Source organism: Lichenostomus cassidix, unplaced genomic scaffold, assembly GCF_008360975.1.
Source record: "Lichenostomus cassidix isolate B80296 unplaced genomic scaffold, HeHo_3.0 HiC_scaffold_38, whole genome shotgun sequence".
NCBI classification, from domain to species: Eukaryota; Metazoa; Chordata; class Aves; order Passeriformes; family Meliphagidae; genus Lichenostomus; species Lichenostomus cassidix.
This window is the reverse complement of record NW_028147440.1, coordinates 1465331-1488873: the sequence shown is the minus strand read 5'-3', so window position 1 is coordinate 1488873 and position 23543 is coordinate 1465331. Positions and strand designations below refer to the sequence as shown.

The 23543-nt window shown below is 60.1% G+C and overlaps 1 protein-coding gene and 1 long non-coding RNA gene across 3 annotated transcripts in view; both read right to left on the bottom strand.

Moving 5' to 3' along the window:
* Window positions 1-348: 348 nt before the first annotated feature.
* The window catches only part of PRR12 (proline rich 12), a 36712-nt gene continuing 13517 nt past the window's right edge, over window positions 349-23543 (bottom strand). The window contains exons 4-19 of the mRNA XM_085045401.1: window positions 19453-22826; window positions 16642-16708; window positions 16170-16611; window positions 16043-16139; window positions 15760-15856; window positions 13904-14238; window positions 9908-10024; window positions 8729-8859; window positions 6975-7120; window positions 6814-6922; window positions 6175-6215; window positions 4017-4142; window positions 3840-3937; window positions 2328-2456; window positions 821-916; window positions 349-540 (exon numbers count right to left, since the gene is read on the bottom strand). Of these exons, the coding sequence (XP_084901527.1) occupies window positions 349-540; window positions 821-916; window positions 2328-2456; window positions 3840-3937; window positions 4017-4142; window positions 6175-6215; window positions 6814-6922; window positions 6975-7120; window positions 8729-8859; window positions 9908-10024; window positions 13904-14238; window positions 15760-15856; window positions 16043-16139; window positions 16170-16611; window positions 16642-16708; window positions 19453-22826 (5597 nt within the window). The remainder of the gene's footprint in view (window positions 541-820; window positions 917-2327; window positions 2457-3839; window positions 3938-4016; window positions 4143-6174; window positions 6216-6813; window positions 6923-6974; window positions 7121-8728; window positions 8860-9907; window positions 10025-13903; window positions 14239-15759; window positions 15857-16042; window positions 16140-16169; window positions 16612-16641; window positions 16709-19452; window positions 22827-23543) is intronic.
* On the bottom strand, window positions 18393-19417 carry LOC146422946 (uncharacterized). Of its 2 annotated transcripts, XR_014847753.1 has the most exons (4): window positions 19145-19417; window positions 18898-18915; window positions 18694-18753; window positions 18393-18549 (listed from the first exon to the last, which is right to left on the bottom strand). It is a non-coding gene; the product is annotated as an uncharacterized LOC146422946 (long non-coding RNA). The 2 variants fall into 2 exon arrangements; XR_014847752.1 differs by lacking the exon at window positions 18898-18915 and having other exon boundaries at window positions 18993-19417.

Here is a 23543-nt window from a genome sequence, read left to right as displayed (position 1 = left end):
GGATGGGGATGGTCATTGCCATGGCCAGTGTGGTCAGTGCTGTGGCTAGCAGGATGGGATGGTCAATGCCATGGGGAGAATGGTCAGTGGTGTGGCTAGCAGGATGGGGATGGTCATTGCCATGGCCAGTGTGGTCAGTGCTGTGGCTAGCAGGATGGGATGGTCAATGCCATGGGGAGAATGGTCAGTGGTGTGGCTAGCAGGATGGGGATGGTCATTGCCATGGCCAGTGTGGTCAGTGCTGTGGCTAGCAGGATGGGATGGTCAATGCCATGGGGAGAATGGTCAGTGGTGTGGCTAGCAGGATGGGGATGGTCATTGCCATGGCCAGTGTGGTCAGTGCTGTGGCTAGCAGGATGGGATGGTCAATGCCATGGGGAGGATGGTCAGTGCTGTGGTCAGCAAAATGGGGATGGTCATTGCCATGGGGAGAATGGTCAGTGCTGTGGTCACCATGAAGGGGATGGTCACTGTGATGAAGGACATGGCCACCAGAATGGTCACCATGAGGGGGAGGGACGCAGGTGACAGGGGGGTAACCTAGGTGACAGGGAGGTGACCCAGGTGACAGGGAGGAGACACAGGTGACACAGGTGACCCAGGTGTCCCAGGTGACAGAGGGGTGACAGGGAGGTGACAGGGAGGTGGTTCAGGTGACAGGGAAGTGACAGGGAGGTGACAGAGGGGTGGCCCAGGTGACAGTGGGGTGGTTCAGGTGACAGGGAGGTGACCCAGGTGACAGGGAGGTGACAGGGAGGTGACCCAGGTGACAGGGAGGTGACAGTGGGGTGGCCCAGGTGCCCCAGGTGAGCTCGCTCACCTCGTCCTTGCAGCGCAGGAAGGTGTGGTACTTGTAGTGGTGCAGCGAGTGGTACAAGGTGTACAGGAAGGACTTCTCCACCTCCACCTTGAACTCCTGCGGGGGACAGAGGGGCTCAGGGGACCCCGGGACACCCAGAGACCCCCAGGGACCCTCAGGGATCCCCAGGGACACCTGGAGACCCCCAGGAACACCCAGAGACCCCCAGGAAAACCTGGAGACCACCCAGAGACCACCAGGAACACCCCGGAGACCCCCAGGGACCACCAGGGACCTCCAGGAGACCCACCAGAGACCTCCAGGACACCCAGAGACCTCCAGGGACCACCAGGGACCCCCAGGGACCACCAGGAACACCCAGAGACCCCCAGGAACACCCAGAACCCCAGAAGACCCCCAGGGATGTCCAGGAACCCCTGGAACCCCCTGGAGACCCCCAGGAGACCTGCAGGAACCCCCAGGGACCTCCTGGAACACCCAGAGACCCCCAGAAGACCCCTGTGACCTCCAGGAACACCTGGAGACCCACCAGAGACCTCCAGGAACACCTGGAGAGCCCCCAGGAACACCAGGAGACCCCCAGGGACCTCCAGAGATGTCCAGGAGACCAGCAGGAACCACCAGGAACACCCAGAAACACCCAGAGACCCCCAGGAGACCCCCCAAGGACCTCCAGGAACCACCAGGAACACCCAGAGACCCCCAGGACACCCCTGTGACCTCCAGGACACCCCAAATGCCCCCCCAAACCCACCTGTGACCTCTGTAGTGACCCTCAGGACACCTCAGGTACCCCCAAACTCACCTGTGACCCCTGTAGCGACCCTCAGGACTTCCCAGGGACCCCCAAGACACCCCTGTGACCTCTCTAGACCCCCCAGAACATCCCAGAACATCCCAGGACACCCCAAATGTCTCCCCTAACCCCTCTGTGACCCCTGTAGTGACCTCCAGGACCCCCCAGGGACCCCCAGACTCACCTGTCACCGCTGTAGAGACCCTCAGGACTTCTCAAGGACCCCCAGACACCCCTGTGACCTCTCTAGTGACCCTCAGGACACCCCAGGACACCCCAGGACATCCCAGGACACCCCAAATGTCCCCCAAACCCCTCTGTGACCTCTGTAGTGACCCCCAGAACCCCCCAGAACCCCCCAGGACACCCCAGGAGACCCCAAATGTCCCCAAGGACCCTCCAGGACCCCCCAGGACCTCCCAGGGACCCCCCCAAACCCTCACCTGTGGTTTCCCCACACTCCTCTTGACCTTGCTGAGGGTTTTGCGGTTGTAAGGGTCACACCAGGTCACCCCTGTGACCTCTCTAGTGACCCTCAGGACACCCCAAATGTCCCCAAGGACCCTCCAGGACCCCCCAAACCCTCACCTGTGGTTTCCCCACGCCCCTCTTGACCTTGCTGAGGGTTTTGCAGTTGTAAGGGTCACACCAGGTCACTCCAGGACACCCCAAATGTCCCCCAGATCCCTCTGTGACCCCCCAGGACCTCACCTGTGGTTTCCCCACGCTCCTCTTGACCTTGCTGAGGGTTTTGCGGTTGTAAGGGTCACCTCCTGGCCGCAGCTTGACCAGCGACTCGCCAGGCTCGGCGTGGAGCTGCGGGAAAGTGTGCAGCGCCTCCTGCAGGGCGAGGGGGGAATGTCACCGCGGGGTCACCATGGGGTCACCTCATGGTCACCCTCAGGGTCACCTCAGGGTCACCCTTGGGGTCACATTGAGGTCACCCTTGGGGTCACCTCAGGGTCACCGTGGGGTCACCTCATGCTCAGGGTCACCTCATGATCACCCTCAGGGTCACCCTCACGGTCACCTCAGGGTCATAGCAGGGTCACCCTCGGGGTCACCTCAGGGTCACCCTTGCCGTCACCTCGAGGTCACCGTGGGGTCACCTCAGGGTTACCTCATGGTCACCCTTGCGGTCACCGCAGGGTCACCCTTGGGGTCATAGCAGGGTCACCCTTGGAGTCACATTGGGGTCACCTCAGGGTCATAGCAGGGTCACCCTCAGGATCACCCTTGGGGTCACCTCACGGTCACCTCAGGGTCACCCTTGGGTTCATAGCAGAGTCACCTTCAGGGTCACCTCAGGGTCACCCTTGCGGTCACCTCACCCTCAGGGTCACCTCATGGTCACCCTTGCGGTCACCTCAGGGTCACCCTCGGCGTCACCTCACCCGCGAGGTCACCCTTGAGGTCACCTCAGGGTCACCCTTGGGGTCATAGCAGGGTCACCTCAGGGTCACCCTTGCAGTCACCTCGGGGTCACCCTCAGGGTCACCCTTGAGTCACACTGGGGTCACCCTTGGGGTCACCTCAGGGTAACCCTCAGGATAATCCTCAGAGTCACCCTTGCGGTCACCTCACCCTCAAGGTCACCTCAGGGTCACCATGGGGTCACCTCAGTCACCCTTGTGGTCACCTCATGGTCACCCTTGTGGTCACCTCATGGTCACCTCAGGGTCACCCTTGGGGTCACCTCTGGGTCACTGTGGGGTCACCCTTGGGGTCCCCATAAACCCCTTCCCACCATGCCCCCAACCCCATATTGTCACCCCCCAGCCCCACACATCCCCTCCCAGGATGCCCCCAGCCCCATAGATTCCTTCCTAGGAAGCCCCCAGCCCCACACTGACCTCCCCCAGCCCCACACTGACCCCCCAGCCCCACACTGACCCCCCAGCCCCACACTGACCCTCCCAGCCCCACACTGACCCCTCAGCCCCACACTGACCTCTCCCAGCCCCACACTGACCCTCCCAGCCCCACACTGACCCTCCCCAACCCCACACTGACCCCCGCCAGCCCCATAAATCCCTTCCCAGGATGTCACCAGCCTCATATTGATTCCCCCAGGAAGCCCCCAGCCCCACACTGACCACCCCCAGCCCCATATTGTCACCCCCCAGCCCCACAGATTCCTTCCCAGGAAGCCCCCAGCCCCACACTGACCTCCCCCAGCCCCACACCTCTCCCCCAGCCCCACAACCAGCCCCCCAGGCTCACCTGCAGGCTGGGGTTCAGCGTCACCCTCTTCAGCACCTTCTTCTTGTGGTCATTGAGGATCCCATCGATCTTCCGCATGGGCGGCAGGTACAGCTCGTCTGGGGGGCAGGGAGGGGCGTTAGGGGGATCCCTGGGGGGTCCCTGGGGGTCTCAGGGGTCAGGGGGGTCAGGACTGACCGTTGGTGTCCTCCAGGGCCTGGATCATGTCGGGGTCCAGGGCGGTGCTGACCAGCATCTCCACGTAGCTGCGGTACATCTCCTTCATGGCGCGCGTGTTCAGCACCCGCCCGGGCGGGGCGCGCTCTGCGGGCAGGGACAGGGCCCTTTAAGGGGCGGGGCAGGCCCGGGGGGGGGAGGAGAGACCACGCCCACAAGTGGGACACGCCCATGTTTGGATTGGAAAAGGAGCGCTGTCCCTTTAAGAGAGGACACGCCCATGTTTGGATTGGAAAAGGAGTGCTGTGCCTTTAAGAGACGACACGCCCATGTTTGGATTGGAAAAGGAGTGCTGTGCCTTTAAGAGAGGACAAACCCACTTTTGGAATGGAAAAGGAGTGCTGTCCCTTTAAGGGGTGGGGCAGGCCCACGGGGGGAGGAGAGACCACGCCCACAACCGGGACACACCCATGTTTGGATTGGAAAAGGAGCGCTGTGCCTTTAAGAGAGGACACGCCCATGTTTGGACTGGAAAAAGAGCACTGTCCCTTTAAGAGAGGACACGCCCATGTTTGGATTGGAAAAAGAGCGCTGTGCCTTTAAGAGGGGACACGCCCAGCACAGACCACACCCACAATTATGACGCGCTCACATTTGAATCGGAAAAGGAGCGCTGTCCCTTTAAGAGGCGGGGCATGCCCTGCACAGACCACACCCACAATTAGGACACGCCCACCATTTGGATTGGAAAACGAGCGCTGTGCCTTTAAGGAAGGACACACCCTGCACAGACCACGCCCACAACTGGGACACGCCCATGTTTGGATTGGAAAAGGAGCGCTGTCCCTTTAAGGAGGGACACGCCCTGCACAGACCACGCCCACAACTGGGACACGCCCCCATTAGGCATCACTGAAAAAGGAGCGCTGTCCCTTTAAGAGACACGCCCAGAGCGACACACCCCAAAATCCTTCCAGTGTCCCCAAAACCTCCCGAATTTTGGGGGGACTCCCCAAATCCTCTTCCTGTCCCCCAAAACTCCCCCAAATCCCCCAAAACTCCCCCAAATCCTCCTCCCATCCTCCCAAATCCCCCCAAAATCCCCCAAAACTCACCTCTGTCCCCAAAATCTCCCCCAAAACTCCCCGAAATCCCCCAAAACTCACCCCACGGTACTCCAAATCCCCCAAAGCCCCCAGTTCTCCCCCAAATTCCCAGCTATCCCCCAAAACCCACCCAAATCCCCCAAATCCCCCAAATCCTCCAAACCCACCCAATTGTCCCCCAAATCCCCAACTATCCCCCAAAAACTCCCAAAATCCCCAAACCCCCAAATCTCTCACCCTCCTTGCTGGGGGGTCGGTACTCACTCAACTCCAAGGTGCCCCAAAAATCCCCAAATCCCCAAATCCTCAACTATCCCTCCAAATCCCCCCAAAACCAAATCCCCCAAATCTCACCCTCCTCACTCGGGGGGTCGGCACTCGATTCCAATTCGGAGCTTCTCCCAAAACTCCCCCAAATCCCCCAAAATCTCCCCAAATCTCCCCCAAATTCCCCTCCTACCCACCCAAATAGCCCCAAGATTGCTCAAACCCCCAAACTCCCCCAAAATCTCCCCAAATCCTCCCAAAATCCCAACTCTCACCCAACTCTCACCTCCTCACCGGGGTCGCGCTGGACTCTGACTCAGAGCTGATCCCAAAATCCCCAATTCTCCCCAAATCCCCCCAAACACCCCAAATTCTCCCAAATCCTCCAACTATCCTCCAAATCCCCCAAATTCCCTCCTACACTCCCAAATCCCCCAAAATCCCCCAAACCCCCAACTCTCACCCCTCGCCTGGGGGTCCGCTCACTCCGACTCGGAGCTGCTCCCAAAATCTCCCCTCCCAGCCCCCAAATCTCCAAACCTCTCAAAACCCCCAAATCCCCTGCAAATCTCCCCACCCTCCCCCAAATTCCCCCCTACCCACTCAATCCCCCAAAACCCCCAACTCTCACCCTCTCGGCTCGGGGGTCCGCGCTGGACTCCGACTGAGCTGCTCCCAAATCCCCCCAAAATCCCCAAAATCTCCCCAAAATTCCCCCAAATCCCCCGAAATCCCCTCCTACCCACCCAAATCCCCCCAAATCACTCCAAATCCCCCAAAAACCCCCAAAATCCCCCAACTCTCACCCTCCTCGCTCGGGGGGTCTGCGCTGGACTCCGACTCAGAGCTGCTCCCAAAACCCCCAAAACACCCCAAATCTCCCTCCCAGCCCCCAAATCTCCCCCAAAACCCCCTCAAATCCCCCAAATAACCCCAAAATCCCCCAAAACCCCCAAAATCCCCAACTCACCCTCCTCACTGGGGTCTGCGCTGGACTCCGACTCGAGCTGCTCCCAAAACTCCCCAAAATCCCCCCAAAATCCCCCAAATCCCTCCAAATCTCCCCAATTCTCCCCCAAAACCCTCAAACCCCAAATCACCCCAAAATCCCGAAAACCCCCAAAATCCCCAAATCTCTCACCCTCCTCGCTCGGGGGTCCGCTGACTCCGACCGGAGCTGCTCCCAAAACTCCCCCAAATCCCCTCAAAATCTCCTCCCACCCCAAATCTCCCCCAAAACCACCTCAAATCCCCAAATCACCCCAAAATCCCCCAAAACCCCAAACTCACCCTCCTCGCTCGGGGTCCGCTGGACTCCGACTGGAGCTGCTCCCAAATCCCCCAAATCCCCAAAATCACCCCAAACACCCCAAATCTCCCCAAAACCCCTCAAATCCCCCAAATCACCCCAAAATCCCGAAAACCCCCAAATCCCCAACTCTCACCCTCCTCGCTCAGGGTCGCTGGACTCCGACTCAGAGCTGCTCGCCGCCTCCTTGAGCCATTTTTCCGTTTTTGGGAGGGGCTCCGCCTTCACCTTGGGGCCGGGCTTGGCTTTGGGGGGCCGGGGGCGGGGGGGCCCGGGGGGCGCGGGGCTGGGGGTCGCTTGGGGGTTTCTCGGTTTTTGGGGTTTTTCTGGCTTGGGGGTTTGTCGGGTTTTGGGGTTTTTCGGGTTTTGGGGTTTTTTCGGGAGGGTCGGGTTTGGGGGGAGGAGGGGGTTTGGGGGTGTTGGGTTTGGGTTGGTTTTGTCTCCTGTTGAGGGGGAAAAATTTGGGGGTTTTTTGGGGTTAGTGGGGTGATTCCGGAATGTTCCTCGCCCCTCCCCCGAGGATCACCCCAAAAATTTTTGGGAATCCCAAAAAAAAGGAGAAAGGACATCCCAAAAGTTTTGGGGATCCCAAAAAAAAGGAGGAGAAAGAAACCCCCAAAAGATTTTGGGAATCCCAAAAAAGGACGAGAAAGGAAAACCCCAAAATTTTGGGGATCCCAAAAAAAGTTCCCCAAGTTTTTGGGGACATTGGGAACACCAAATGTCCCCCAAGGTTTTTGGGACCCCAAAAAAAATCCCCAAAAGTTTTGGGGATCCCAAAAAAGAGCAGAAAGGACATCCCAAAAGTTATTTGGGGACATTAGGGACCCCAAATGTTTCCCAAGTTTTTGGGGACTCCAAAAAAATCCCCCAAGATTTTGGGGATCCCAAAAAAAACGGAACAGAAAGATCACCCCAAAAGTTTTGGAGATCCCAAAAAAATCCCTCAAGTTTTTGGGGACATTGGGAACCCCAAATGTCCCCCAAGGTTTTGGGGACCCCAAAAAAAAGTTCCCCAAGATTTTGGGAACCCCAAAAAAAAGGAACAGAAAGGGTAACCCCAAAGATTTTGGGAATCCCAAAAAAAGGAGGAGAAAGGACATCCCAAATTTTTTGGGGACATTGGGAACCCCAAATGTTCCCCAAGGTTTTTGGGACCCCAAAGAAAAGTTCCCCAAGTTTTTGGGGATCCCCAAAAAAGAGGGAAAAGGACATCCCAAAAGTTTTTTGGGATCCCAAAAAAACAGAGCAGAAAGGAGATCTCAAAAGTTTTGGGGATCCCAAAAAAAGTTCCCCAAGATTTTGGGAACCCCAAAAAAAAAGGAACAGAAAGGATCACCCCAAAGATTTTGGGAATCCCAAAAAAAAGGAGGAGAAAGGACATCCCAAATTTTTTGGGACACTGAGGACCCCAAAAAAGTCCCCGAAGTTTTTGGGGAACCCAAAAAAAAAGGAGCAGAAAGAACACCCCCAAAATTTTGGGGATCCCAAAAAAGTCCCCCAAGTTTTTGGGGACATTGGGAACCCCCAAATGTCCCAAATTTTTTTGGGGATCCCCAAAAAAAGGAGGAGAAAGGACATCCCGAAGTTTTTGGGGACATTGGGAACCCAAAAGTTCCCCAAGGTTTTTGGGAACCCCAAAAAAAAATCCCACAAGTTTTTGGGGACCCAATGGCCCTGGGTGTCCCCAGGTGTGCCCAGGTGTGCCCAGGTGTGTCCCCAAATGCCCCCAGGTGTGCTCAGGTGTCCCCAAACATCCCCAGGTGTGCCCAGGTGTCTCCAAATGCCCCCAGGTGTGTCCCTGGGTGTCCCCAAACATCCCCAGGTGTGCCCAGCTGTCCCCAGGTGTGCCCAGGTGTGTCCTCAAACACCCTTAGGTGTCCCCATGTGTCCCCATGTGTCCCCAGCTGTCCCCAGGTGTCCCTAAGTGTCCCCAGGTGTGTCCCAGGGTGTCCCCAGGTGATTCCAGGTGTGTCCCCAAATGCCCCCAGCTGTCCCCAGGTGCGTTCCCAGGTGTCCCCAGCTGTCCCCAGGTGTCCCAGGTGTCCCACCTGAGGGCCAGCGGGCGATGCCAAGGTTTCCTGGAGCAAACCCTGACGTAATCCTTCTTGTTGACATTCTCCAGGAACTTCACGTAGAGCCGCTGGTATCGGTGCTTGGCGTCCCCAAAATAGCCCAGGTACTGCAGGGAACCCCAAAATCACCCCAAAATCAGCCAAAATCAGCCCAAAATCACCAAAACACCAAAAATCAGCCGCTGGTATCGGTGCTTGGCGTCCCCGAAATAGCCCAGGTACTGAAACAATCCCAAAATCACCCCAAAATCAGCCCTGGGATCCCAAAATCAGCCCAAAAATCACCCCAAAATCAGCCCCAAAAATCACCCGCTGGTATCGGTGCTTGGCGTCCCCAAAATAGCCCAGGTACTGAAACAATCCCAAAATCACCCCAAAATCACCTCATTTACCCCAAAATCAACCCCAAAAATCAGCCTCAAAATCAGCTCTGGGACCCCAAAATCAAACCAAAAATCACCTCCTTTACCCCAAAAATCAGCCTAAAAATCAGCTCTGGGATCCCAAAATCACCCCAAAATCAGCCCTGGGATCCCAAAATGGTCCAAACCCCAAAATCAGCCCCAAAAATCAGCCGCTGGTATCGGTGCTTGGCATCCCTGAAATAGCCCAGGTACTGAAACCACCCAAAATCACCTCATTTACCCCCAAATCAACCCCAAAACTGCTCCAGTGACCCCAAAATCAGCCCTGGGACCCCAAAATGATCCAAACCTCAAAGTCAGCCCCAAAATCACCCCCAGGACCCCAAAATCAACCCCAAAACTGTTCCAAGGATCCCAAAATCACCCCCAGGGATCCCAAAATCACCCTCAAGGACCCCAGTTTTTGGGGTTCCCCTTGTTTTTTTGGGGTTCCCCCCATATTTTTTGGGTTTCCCCATATTTTTTTGGGGTTTCTCTGGTATTTTTAGGTTTCCCCCCAATATTTTTTTGGGTTCCCCCAATATTTTTTGGGATTTCCCTGATATTTTTAGGTTTCCCCCCACATTTTGGGGTTCCCCCCCACATTTTTTTGGGTTCCCCTGATATTTTTTGGGGTTTCCCTGATATTTTTAGGGTTCCCCCCAATATTTTTTGGGTTCCCCCCATATTTTTTAGGGTTCTCCCCTATATTTTTTGGGGTCCTCCCGTATTTTTTGGGTTCCCAACTCACGTTGCTGGTGGCGCAGAACTGCCGCTGTCCATCCTTGATTTCGGGGGTGAATTTCTGCAGCAGAGCTTTCTGCACCCTCCAGATCGGGGGAGGCTCTCGGCCAGTCTGCAGGGCCAGCTGGGGGGGAGATTTGGGGGGTCTGAACCCCAAAAATCCACCCCAAAATACCAAAAATCCACCCCAAAATCCCTCAAATCCCATAGAATATCCCAGAGAAATCCAGACCCACAAAAACCCCATAGAGACCCCAAAAACCCCACAGATCAGGGGGGTTCAGGTCTGTCTGCAGTGCCAGCTGGGGGGGAGATCTGGGGAGTCTGAACCCCAAAAATCCACCCCAAAATACCAAAAATCCACCCCAAAATGCCCCAAATCCCATAGAGCAATCCAGACTCTTCTAGACCCACAAAAACCCCATAGAGACCCCAAAACCCCCACAGCTCGGGGGAGGTTCTCGGCCAGTCTGCAGGGCCAGCTGGAGGGGAGATTTGGGGAGTCTGAACCCCAAAAATCCACCCCAAAATCCCAAAAATCCACCCCAAAATCCAAAAATTCCCATAGAATACCCCAGAGAAATCCAGAGCCTCCCAGACCCACAAAAAACCCCAAAAACCCCACAGATCAGGGGGTTCACGTCTTTCTGCAGGGCCAGCTGGGGGGGAGATCTGGGGAGTCTGAACCCCAAAAATCCACCCCAAAATCCCAAAAATCCACCCCAAAATGCCCCAAATCCCATAGAGCAATCCAGACTCTTCTAGACCCACAAAAACCCCATAGAGACCCCAAAAACCCCACAGATCGGGGGAGTTCAGGCTTGTCTGCAGGGCCAGCTGGGGGGGAAATTTGGGGGGTCTGAACCCCAAAAATCCACCCCAAAATACCAAAAATCCACCCCAAAATCCCCCAAATCCCATAGAATACCCCAGAGAAATCTGGAGCCTCCCAGACCCACAAAAAACCCCAAAAACCCCACAGATCAGGGGGTTCAGGTCTGTCTGCAGTGCCAGCTGGGGGGGAAATTTGGGGAGTCTGAACCCCAAAAATCCACCCCAAAATACCAAAAAGTCCCACAAATCCCATAGAATACCCCAGAGAAATCTGGAGCCTCCTAGACCCACAAAAACCCCACAGAAACCCCAAAAACCCCACAGATCGGGGGAGGCTCTCGGCCAGTCTGCAGAGCCAGCTGGGGGGGAAATTTGGGGAGTCTGAACCCCAAAAATCCACCCTAAAATACCAAAAATCCACCCCAAAATACCAAAAATCCCATAGAATACCCCAGAGAAATCCGGAGCCTCCCAGACCCACAAAAAACCCCAAAAACCCCACAGATCGGGGGAGTTCAGGCTTGTCTGCAGTGCCAGCTGGGGGGGAGATCTGGGGAGTCTGAACCCCAAAAATCCACCCCAAAATCCCAAAAATCCACCCCAAAATCCCCCAAATCCCATAGAATACCCCAGAGAAATCCGGAGTCTCCTAGACCCACAAAAAACCCCAAAAACCCCACAGATCAGGGGGGTTCAGGTCTGTCTGCAGTGCCAGCTGGGGGGGAAATTTGGGGAGTTTGAACCCCAAAAATCCATCCCAAAATCCCCCAAAAACCCACAAATCCCATAGAGCAATACAGACCCTCCTAGACCCACAAAAACCACATAGAGACCCCAAAAACCCCACAGATCGGGGGAGTTCAGGCTTGTCTGCAGGGCCAGCTGGGGGGGAAATTTGGGGAGTTTGAACCCCAAAAATCCACCCCAAAATACCAAAAATCCACCCGAAAATCCCCCAAAATCCCCCAAATCCCATAGAATATCCCAGAGAAATCTGGAGCCTCCCAGACCCACAAAAAACCCCAAAAACCCCACAGATCAGGGGGTTCACGTCTTTCTGCAGGGCCAGCTGGGGGGGGGGAAATTTGGGGGGTCTGAACCCCAAAAATCCACCCCAAAATCCCAAAAATCCACCCCAAAATGCACCCCAAATCCCACAGACCCAGTCCCTCCCAGTGCCTCCCAGTCCCTTTCCCAGTGCCATGTCCTGATTCCCAGTCCCTCCCAGTCAATCCCAGTCAATCCCAGTCTCTCCCAGTCCCTTTCCCAGTCCCTCCCAGTTCCATTTCCTCCCTCATATCACCTCCAGATGTCTCTCAGTCCCTCTCCAGTTCCCATCCGAATTGCTCCTGTCAACTCCCAGTTAATCCCAGTCTCTCCCAGTGGCTCCCAGTCCCTTTCCCAGTCTCTCCCAGTTCCTCCTCGTAACACCTCCAGATGTCTCCCAGTCCATTCCCAATCCCCATCCCAGTGACTCCTCTCAACTCCCAGTTCCTCCCACTTCCTCCCAGTCCATCCCAGTGCCACCCACTCCCTCCCAGCACCACCCTGTCAACTCCCAGTCACTCCCAGTCTCTCCCAGTCCCTTTCCCAGCGCCTCCCAGTGCCATTTCGTCTCGCAACACCTCCAGATGTCTCTCAGTCCTTCTCCAGTGTGCATCCCACTCCCTCCCAGTGCCCCCCAGTCCATCCCAGTCCCTCCCAGTGCCCCCCAGTCCCTTTCCCAGTCTCTCCCAGTGCCATTTCCTCCCTCATATCACCTCCAAACATCTCCCAGTCCCTCTCCAGTTCCCATCCCAGTCCATCCACTCAACTTGCACTCCCTCCCACTCCCTCCCAGTGCCACCCAGTCCCTCCCAGTCCTCCCCAGTCCCACCTTGAGCGCGGGGATGTCCTCCACCTGCACCATGAACTTGTCCCTCTCGTGGAAGATCCCCTCCCCGCCGCTCCCAGTGCCTCCCAGTGCCATCCCAGTCTCTCCCAGTGCCATCCCAGTGCCTCCCAGTCCCTTTCACTCCTTCCCCTTCACTCCCAGTCACTCCCAGTCCCCCCCAGTCCATCCCAGTCCCTTTCCCAGTCCCTCCCAGTTCCATTTCCTCCCTCGTATCACCTCCAGATGTCTCTCAACCATTCCCCAATCCCCATCCCAGTGACTCCTCTCAACTCCCAGTCCCTCCCAGTCCCTCCCAGTCCTTCCCAGTCCCTTTCCCAGTCCCTCCCACTCCCTCCCAGTGCCACCCAGTCCCTCCCAGTCCCTCCCAGTGCCCCCAGTCCCACCTTGAGCGCGGGGATGTCCTCCACGCGCACCACGAACTCGTCCCTCTCGCGGAAGATCCCCTCCCCGCCACTCCCAGTGCCTCCCAGTCCCTTTCCCAGTGTCTCCCAGTCCCTTTCACTCCTTCCCCTTCACTCCCAGTCACTCCCAGTCCTCCCCAGTCCATCCCAGTCCCTTTCCCAGTCCCTCCCAGTTCCATTTCCTCCCTCATATCACCTACAGATGTCTCTCAGTCCTTCCCCAATCCCCATCCACGGTGACTCCTCTCAACTCCCACTCCCTCCCAGTCCCACCCAGTCCCTCCCAGTCCTTCCCAGTCCCTCCCAGTCCCTTACCCAGTCCCTCCCAGTCCCTCCCAGTCCCACCTTGAGCGCGGGGATGTCCTCCACGCGCACCACGAACTCGTCCCTCTCGCGGAAGATCCCCTCCCCGCCGCTCCCAGTGCCTCCCAGTCCCTTTCCCAGTGCCTCCCAGTCCCTTTCACTCCCTCCCCTTCACTCTCAGTCACTCCCAGTCCCCCCCAGTCCATCCCAGTCCCTTTCCCAGTCTCTCCCAGCTCCATTTCATGCCTCTTATCACCTCCAGATGTCTCTCAGTCCTTCCCCAATCCCCATCCACGGTGACTCCTCTCAACTCCCACTCCCTCCCAGTGCCATCCCACTCCCTCCCACTCCCTCCCAGTGCCACCCAGTCCCTTTCCCAGTCTCTCCCAGTTCCATTTCGTGCCTCATATCACCTCCAGATGTCCCTCAATCATTCCCCAATCCCCATCCCAGTGACTCCTCTCAACTCCCACTCCCTCCCAGTGCCACCCACTCCCTCCCAGTCCTTCCCAGTCCCTCCCAGTCCCTTTCCCAGTCTCTCCCAGTCCCTCCCAGTCCCTCCCAGTCCCACCTTGAGCGCGGGGATGTCCTCCACGCGCACCACGAACTCGTCCCTCTCGCGGAAGATCCCCTCCCCGCCGCTCTCGGCCTCCTCGTCGCTGGTGTCGCCGCACACGGCCGCCGAGCCCTGCTTCTGCGCCAGGTGCAGCGGCCGAGCGTCCGGCGCCTCCTCGCCCTCGGGGGACCCCGCGGGGGGCGCGGGAGAGACCCCCTTGGGTGCCCCCGACCCGCCTGGGGGCGAGCCCGGGGGCGCTGGGGGGGCGGCCGGGGCGGGGGGCTCGCTTTGGGGGGGTTCTGGGGGGGCTGGAGGCGGCGGTGGGGGAGGTTCTTCTGGAGGTGGAGCGTCTGTGGGGAAAAAAGAGAGGTTAGAGGGGTTTTGGGGTGATATTGGGGGTCCTGGAGGTGGTTACAGTGGGTTTTGGGGGGATTTGGGGGTCCTGGGTGGGTTTGGGGGATTTAGGGGGGTTTTGGGGGGTCCTGGTGGGGCTGGAGCGGCGGTGAGAGGAGGTTCTTCTGGAGGTGGGGCGTCTGTGGGGGGAAAAGAGAGGTTAGAGAAGGTTTTGGGGGTCCTAAGAGGGTCTTGGCGGGGATTTGGTGGTCCTGGAGGTGGTTACAGTGGGTTTTGGGGGGATTTGGGGAGGTTTTGGGGTGATTTTGGGGGTCCTGGGGGGTTCTGGGGGGGCTGGAGGCGGTGGTGGGGTTCTTCTGGAGGTGGGCGTCTGTGGGGAGAGAAGGGGTTAGAGAAGGTTTTGGGGGATTTTGGGGGTGTTTTGAAGGGTTTTGGGGTGATTTTGGGGGTCCTGGGGGGTTTCTGGAGGGGCTGGAGGTGGCGGTGGGGGAGGTTCTTCTGGAGGTGGGGCGTCTGTGGAAGAGGAGAGGTTAGAGAAGGTTTTGGGGGGATTTTGGGGGTCCTAGGTGGTTACAGTGGGTTTTGGGGGGATTTGGGGGTCCTGGGTGGGTTTTGGGGTGATTTTGGGGGTCCTGGGGGTTCTGGGGGGCTGGAGGCGGCGGTGGGAGGTTCTTCTGGCGGTGGGGGTCTGTGGGGAAGAGAGGGTTAGAGAAGGTTTTGGGGGGATTTTGGGGGTGTTTTGAGGGTTTTGGGGTGATTTTGGGGGTCCTGGGGGTTTCTGGAGGCTGGAGGCGGTGATGGGGGATTCTTCTGGAGGTGGAGCGTCTGTGGGGAAAAAGAGGGTTAGAGGAGTTTTGGGGGTTTGAGGTGATTTTGGGGGTCCTGGGGGTTCTGGAGGGGCTGGAGGCGGCGGTGGGGGAGGTTCTTCTGGAGGTGGGGCGTCTGTGGGGAAAAAAGAGAGGTTAGAGAAGATTTTGGGGGGGTTTGGTGAAGTTTTGGGGGCATTTGAGGTGATTTTGGGGGTCCTGGGGGGGTTCAGGGGGGGCTGGAGGCGGCAGTGGGGGAGGTTCTTCTGGAGGTGGGGCGTCTGTGGGGAAAAAAGAGAGGTTAGAGGAGTTTTGGGGGGATTTAGAGGGGTTTTGGGGGTCCAGGGCCGAGATGGCCGAGCTGATGCTCTTCTGCAGGTCCTGGCAGATCCCTATGTACCCCTAGCAGTTCCCTATGTATCCTAGCAGTTCCCTACAGGTCCTGGCAGGTATCTATGTACCCCTGGAAGGTCCTGGCAGGTATCTAAAGGCTCCCCCAGGTCCTGGCAGGTATCTAAAGGCACTCACCGTGTGGCTCGCTCTCCTGGCGCTCGGCGGGGTCATCGAGGGCCGAGATGATGCTCTTCTGTAGGTCCTGGCAGCTCCCTACACGTCCCTATGTACTTCTGACAATCCCTACAGGTCCTGGCAGGTATCTAAAGGCTCCCTAAAGGTCCTGGCAGCTCCCTACAGGTCCTGGCAGACACTCACCATGCGGCTCGCTCTCCCGGCGCTCTGCAGGGTCATCCAGTGCCGAGATGGCCGAGCTGATGCTCTTCTGCAGGTCCTGGCAGATCCCTATGTACCCCTAGCAGGTATCTATGTATCCTAGCAGCTCCCCACAGGTCCTGGCAGATCCCTAAAGGTCCTGGCAGGTATCTAAAGGCTCCCACAGGTCCTGGCAGGTATCTAAAGGCACTCACCGTGCGGCTTGCTCTCCCGGCGCTCCGCGGGGTCATCGAGGGCCGAGATGGCCGAGCTGATGCTCTTCTGCAGGTCCTGGCAGATCCCTATGTACCCCCAGCAGTTCCCTACAGCTCCCTACATTAACCCTCAGGTCCTGGCAGGTATCTAAAGGTCCTGGCAGGTATCTAAAGGTCCTGGCAGGTATCTAAAGGCACTCACCATGCGGCTCGCTCTCCCGGCGCTCCGCAGGGTCATCCAGTGCCGAGATGGCCGAGCTGATGCTCTTCTGCAGGTCCTGGTTCTTGCTGACCGAGTCCTCCTCGTCGCTGGAGAAGGACGGCAGCGTCTCCAGGTTGCGCTTCAGCTCCTCGTCCAGCCGCTTGCAGGGCGAGGGACACGCCATCACCAGCCCTTCCCCCTCGCCCCCCTCCAGGGAGCCCCCCAGGACCGCCTGCCCCACCGAGAACGGGGCGGGGGTCCCGCGGGGAGGGGGCTTGGAGGGGCTGGGGGGCAGCGGCTGCCGCTTGCCCGACTTGAGGAAGTCCAGGAAGGAAGCCATGAAGCCGGATTTCATCTCGGGCTGCTTCTCCTCCACCTCGCGGATCTTCTGCTTCATGCGGCTCTGCGAGGGGTCCGGAGCGTGGGGGGGGGGTGGGGCTCAGAGCCCCCGGGAACTGGGGGGGGCGCTGGGCGGCGGGGAGGCGGAGGGTGGGGGTGGGGGCTGCGTCGGGGGCTTGGAGACGGCGAGCTTGATCTGGGGGAGGGAAGAGGGTCAGGGGGGGGAGTGACAGTGACCACCAGTGACCCTCCTGACCCCCCAGTGACCACCAGTAACACCAGTGATCACCAGTGACCCTTACTGGACATGGCAAGTTTGATCTGGGGGAGGGGAAAAGGTGGGGCCAGGGGGGGAGGAGTGACCCCCAGTGACCCCCCAGTGACCCTCCTGACCCCCCAGTGACCACCTGATCACCAGTGACCTCCCAGTGATCACCAGTGACCTCACTGGACACAACCAGTTTGATCTGGGGTGGTCCAGTATGGACCAGTGACCCCCAGTGACCCCCAGTGACCCCCAGTGATCACCAGTGATCACCAGTGACCTCACTGGACATGGCCAGTTTGATCTGGGGGAGGGGAAAAGATGGGGTCGGGGGGGAGGAGTGACCCCCAGTGACCCCCCCAGTGACCCTCCTGACCCCCCAGTGACCACCAGTAACACCAGTGACCACCAGTGACCCTCACTGGACATGGCCAGTTTGATCTGGGGGAGGGGAAAAGATGGGGGTCAGGGGGGAGGAGTGACCCCAGTGACCCCCCAGTGACCCTCCTGACCCCCCAGTGACCACCAGTGTCCCCCAGTGATCACCAGTGACCCTTACTGGACACGGCCAGTTTGGTCTGGGGAGGTCCATTATGGACCAGTGACCACCAGTGACCCCCCTGACCCCCCAGTGACCTCACTGGATATGGCCAGTTTGATCTGGGGGAGGGGAAAATGGGGGGTCGACCAGTGACCCTCCTGACCCCCCAGTGACCACCTGATCACCAGTGACCTCCCAGTGACCACCAGTAACACCAGTGACCCCCAGTGACCCTTACTGGACATGGCCAGTTTGATCTGGGGGAGGGGAAAAGGTGGGGTCAGGGGGGGAGGAGTGACCACCAGTGACCCTCAGTGACCTCCCAGTGACCACCAGTGACCCACAACCAACACCAGTAGACCAGTGACCCCCAGTGACCCACTAACCATGATCTAACCAAACCAGTGACCCCCAGTGATCACCAGTGACCCTACTGACATCCCAACAAAAAACAAAGTGACCCCAGTGATCCCCCTGACCCCCCAGTGACACCAGTGACCTCACCAGACATGGCCACTTTGATCTGGGGGAGGGGAAAAGATGGGGTCAGGGGGGGCTGGGATTGACCAGTGACCCCCAGTGACCCCCAGTGACCACCAGTGACCTTACTGGACATGGTCAGTTCGACCTGGGGAGGTCCAGTATGGACCAGTGACCATCAGTGACCCTCAGTGACCCCCCAGTGACCTCAGTGACCCCAGTGACCACCAGTGACCCTTACTGGACATGGCCAGTTTGATCTGGGGAGGTCCAGTATGGACCAGTGACCCCCAGTGACCCCCAGTGACCCCCCCACCCCAACCCCCAACCACCAACCCACAACCAACAAAAAACAACACCCCAACCCCAGTGACCACCAGTGACCTCCCAGTGACCACCAGTGACCCTCACTGGACACAGCCAGTTTGATCTGGGGTGGTCCAGTATGGACCAGTGACCCCCAGTGATCACCAGTGACCCTTACTGGACATGCCCAGTTTGATCTGGGGGAAGGAAAAGATGGGGGTCAGGGGGGGAGGAGTGACCACCAGTGACCCCCCTGACCCCCCAGTGACCCCCTGACCCCTCATGACCCCTCAAAAATCCCATTTTCTCCAATATTTCACCCCCAAAGGCACCTCAACCCCCCAACTCCTCACACTGAAGGACCTGAAGGTCTCCAAGTCACCATAATTCCCAAAAAATCCACTTTTTCTCAACACCTTCACCTCCAAACCCCCCAAATCCTCACCTTGAAGGACCTGAGGGTCTCCAAGTCATCATTATTCCCAAATTTGGGGCATTTTGGGACAATTTGGAGTCCAAGAAACCACAGAAAACCCTCAAATCCCCTTTTTCTCACCACCTTCACCTCCAAACCCCTCAAAGTCTTCACCCTGAAGGTCTCCAAGTCATCATTATTCCCAAAAAATCCACTTTTTCTCACCACCTTCACCTCCAACTCCCTCAAAGTCCTCACTTTGAAGGACTTGAGCATCTCCATGTCGTTCTCATTCCCAATTTTGAGGCATTTTGGGACCATTTGGAGTACAACAAGCCACTGAGAACCCTCAAATCCCCTTTTTCTCACCACCTTCACCTCCAAACCCCCCAAATCCTCACCTTGAAGGACCTTGAGGGTCTCCAAGTCATTGTTATTCCCAAAAAAATCCACTTTTTCCTCAACACCTTCACCTCCAAGCTCTCCAACTCCTCATCTTAAGCGGTTTGAGCATCTCCAACTCATCCTTATTCCCAATTTTGGGTCATTTTGGGACCATTTTGAGCACATCCAACCACAAAGAACCTTCAAAATCCACTTTTTCTCAACACCTTCACCTCCAAACCCCCCAAATCCTCACCTTGAAGGACCTGAGGGTCTCCAAGTCATCCTTATTCCCAAAGTTGGGGCAATTTTGGGACCATTTGGAGTCCAAGAAACCACAGAAAACCCTCAAATCCCCCTTTTCCTAACCATCTTCACCTCCAACTCCTCACCTTAAGTAGTTTGAGCATCTCCAGCTCACCCTTATTCCCAATTTTGGGTCATTTTGGGACCATTTTGAGCACATCCAACCACAGAGAACCTTCCAAACCCACTTTTCCTCCCCACCTCCACCCCCAACTCCCCCAAAACCTCCCCAAAACTCCTCACCTTAAGCGGCTTGAGCGGCTCCACGCCATCGCCCTCCTCTCCTGCCTTCTTGCCCCTTCCTCTCCCTCTCCCTCTCGGCCTCTTGGCTCCGTCGGCTCCCGGGAAGCCCGGCGGCTCCAGCGGTCTGATCCTCGGCCTCCCCCGGGGCCTGGGCGGCCCTTCCCTCTTGGGCTTGGTGGGCTTCCTGCCGCGCTTCTTGGGCGCGGGGTGGGCGCCGGGGTGGGGACAGAAGTCGATGTCGCCCATGGGGGTGAGCGGCGGCCGGCGGCAGCTGGAGATGAGGTCGGGCAGCAGGTCGGGCAGGCGGCGCGAGTTGAGGCGGATGTCGGCGGGGACGTCGGCTTTGTCCTCGTCGTCCTCGAACTCGTACTCCTGCGCGTAGGTTTTTTTGGGGGGCGGGAAGGGGTCCCGCTTGCGCAGCAGGTGGAAGGAGGAGGTTTTCAGCAGCTTTTTGGGTTTGGAGGAGCAGAAGAGCGGCGTGGTGAGGGGCGGAGGGGGCTTGGGGCCCTCGCCCGTGCTCTGGATCAGCCCCAGCGGCTCGGCGTTCACCGTGGAGGGCAGTTCGTGCTTGGGGGGCTCCAGGCTGAGGTTGGGGGGCTCCCCGCCGGCCCCGCCGTCCTGCGGGCAGAACGAGGGGTAGCTCTGCCCCATGTCGTACGGCGGAGGAGCTTTCAGCCCCTCGGGTCTCGCCTCCAGGCCGGCGTTGCCGTCCTCCTCCTCCTCCTCGGAGGGTTTGGGGAAATCCTCGGGCGGCGGGCCGAACATGTCCTCCATGCCCGGGAAGAAGCCGCGGTCCTCGTCCTGCAGCAGCGCGTCCGGGAAGCAGATGGAGGTCAGCGGCACGAAGCGCCCCTTGCCCCCCGCCGGGCTGCCCCCCTCCGAAAACTGGTCCTTGGCCTCGGGGGGCACGGCCGGCACCCCCGCCTCGGGGTCCAGCAGGTGGCCGGGGGGGCCCTGGACCCCCGTGCTCTGGCCCAGGTGGGGCTCCAACCCCAAGGGGGGCTCCAAAAAATCCTGGATTTCCTGCGGGGCGGGCAGCACCTCCATGGAGTCGGGGGGCAGCGGCGGGGGGGCTTGGGGGTCCAGGCCTTGCGAGCGCACCTGGTGCAGGTGAGCTTCCAGCAGCAGCTGTGGGGAGGGGGCGGCCGGAGGCGCCGGGGGGGCGGAAGGTGGGGCGGGGGGCGGCGGAGGAGGGGGAGGAGGGGGCGGCATCCTCTGCTGCTCCAGCAGGTGAACGTCCAGCGGGGGTCTCGCCTTGGGCCGGGGGTGCAGCTGGCTCTGGGTGTGGGTGAGCACCGAGGGCAGCAGAGACCCCCCTAGCTCGGGCGGGGGGTCCAGCAGGAGGTTGTGGGGCTCCAGCGGGGGCCCCTCGCCCACCATCCGCCCGTGCTCGGGGGTCTTGGGCAGGTAGGAGTGAGGAGGGGGCGGCTGCCCCAGCTCCTTCCCGCCGGCCAGGTGCTCGGGGGGCTTCTTCATCTCGTACGAGTCCAGCGCGGGGGGCGGCTGGTGGCCGTAGTGGACCACCGAGGTGGCCGCCAGCCCCTCGCCGGCACCGCCAGCCCCCCCGGCCGCCCCCCGGAATTCCTTCCCTCGCTCCGGCTTCTTCTTCTCCTTGAGCAGCGCCAGCTCCAGCGGCGCCTCCAGGTTGGAGTTGGGCCGGATGACGCTCTGCAGCTGGTAGCGCTCCTCCTTGCCCAGCGCCCCCCCGTACCCCCCCAGCGCCTTGGGACCCCCGCCGCGCTCCTCGCAGCCCCCCAGCCCCTCGCGGGGCGGGCTGGGCGCCTGCAGCAGGTGCTGGATCAGGAAATCCTCGTCCTCGCTCCGCTCGGCCGCCAGCAGCTCCGCGTCCCCCTTCGCGCCCTTCCCGAAACTGGGGGGCGCTCCCGGCGCGGGGGGCTGCTGCCGCTCCAGCCCCCCCGGAGCGCCCCCGTAGCCCTGCGGGGTCATGAAGGACGGGGACAGCACCGAGCCCAGGTACTTTTGGGACTGGCCGGGTGACGCCCCGCTCTGCGGCCGAGCGGCCGGCGGCGACTGGAGGGGGCGAATGATGGGCGACGGGCTGGAGCCCCCCAGGCCGGCGTAGGGCAGCGGCGGCCCGGGCATGGCGGGCGAGTGGCCGGTGCTGTAGGTCAGCGAGGGGCTGGCCGTGGGCATCCCCTGCGAGGGGGCCGGCGGTCCGTAGCCCCCCGCCTGCCCTCCCTCGGGCTGCACGCCGTAGGGCAGCGCCTGCAGCTGCTCGGGCGAGTAGGTGCCGCCGGCGCTGACGCAGGGCTGCAGCCCCCCCTGCCCGCCCCCCTGCCCCCCGCCCTGGTAGCCGCCGCCTTTGCCCCCCAGCTCGCCCCCCTGCCCTCCGCTGAAGCCCCCGGCCGGCTGCGCGGCCCCCGCCAGGCTCTGGGGGGCTCCGGGCGCGCTGTAGCCCGGCGCTCCCCCCATGGCCAGCAGGCTCTGCGGCGGCTGGCCCGGCGAGTAGGCTGGCGACTGGCTGGCGATGACCGAGCTGGGTTTGGGGGTGCTGGGGGTGTAGCTGCTCTGGCACTTGGGGGTGTTGGTGGAGCGGGGCGGCTGCCGCGACGCCGAATAACTCTTGGATTTGCCCCCTCCGCCGCCGCCGTTGCCCCCCGCGCCGCCGTTGCCCCCCGCGCCGCCCCCGGAGTAGCCCGGCGACTGGATGATGGGCCGGTAGCCCGGCTCGGGGCGCGGCGCGGGCGGGGCGGCTTTGGGGGGCTGCTGCGAGCCCTCGGAGCTGGCGGGCGACTGGTCGCCCAGCGGGCTGCAGGAGAGCGGGGCGCGGTGCGGGGCGACCTGCTGGTAGGAGCCGCCGCAGCTCAGGTAGTGCTGCAGGCTGTGGGTGGGCGCGGGGGGCAGCTGCGGCTGAGCCCCGCCGGGCCGCTGGTAGTGCTTGATGACGCTGTCCTGTCGCGATATGGCGCGATCGCCGCCGCCCCCCGCGCCGCCGCCCGCGCCGCCGAACACGGGGGTGTTGTAGAGCTGCGGGGGCTGCTCGGCCGGCGCGGGCAGCGGCGCGGACAGCAGGTTGAACTGGGAGGAACTGGGGGCCGGGCGGTACGGAGGGGTCTGCGCCGGCAGCGCCGAGCCCAGCACGGCCGAGCCCAGGCGGTCGAAGCCCAGCGAGGAGGGCACGGCGGGCTGGGTGGGCTTGATGTGCAGCAGGGGGTCGTGCGGGGACAGCAGCCCGTTGGAGCCGGGGCTGAAGGCGGCCTCGGGCAGGCTGAGCGGGGAGCCCACCGGGAAGCTGCGGCCCCCGAAGGACGCCGGGTGCTGGTAGGGGCCGAGCGCCGACGACGACGGGAAGGTCCCCGAGCCGGGAAGGGCGCCCGAGATGAAGAGTTCGGCCGGAGCTGGAGTGTGCATGGCTGGGGAGGGGAGCGGGGTGAGGAGGGGTGTAGGGAGGGTGGGAGCGAGGGGAGGGGGCTTGGGCCAAGGGAGAGAGACCCCCGGGTAGGGAGGGGTGTGCTGGGGGGAGTGGGGACACTGTCCTGTTTGCCTCGCGTGTCCCTGACTTTTCCCTCGTGTTTCCTGGCCTTTTTAGGGTGGGTGGGGACACCTTTAGGGCAGGTGGGGACACCTTTAGGGCAGGTGGGGACACCATTAGGGTGGCTTGGGACACCCCTGGGGACAAGTAAAAGGTGCCTGGGATAAATGGGGACCCCATTAGGGTAGGTGAGGACACCATTAGGGCGGGACACTTTTAGGGTAGATCAGGACACCCCTAGGGTAAAGGGGGACACCATTAGGGTAGCTGAGGACACCATTAGGGCAGATGGGGACACCTTTAGGGTAGGTGGGGACACCCCTGGGGTAGGCAGAAGGTCCCTGGGATAAATGGGGACCCCATTAGGGTAGGTAGAGACCCCATTAGGGCAGGTGGGGACACCCCCAGAGTAAGTGGGGACACCCCTGGGGACAAGTAAAAGGTCCCTGGGATAAATGGGGACCCCATTAGGACAGGTGGGGACACCCTTAGGGTGGGTGGGGACACCCCTAGGGACAAGTAAAAGGTCCCTGGGATAAATGGGGACACCCTTAGGGCAGGTGGGGACACCCCTGGGGTAAACGGGAACCTCCTGGAG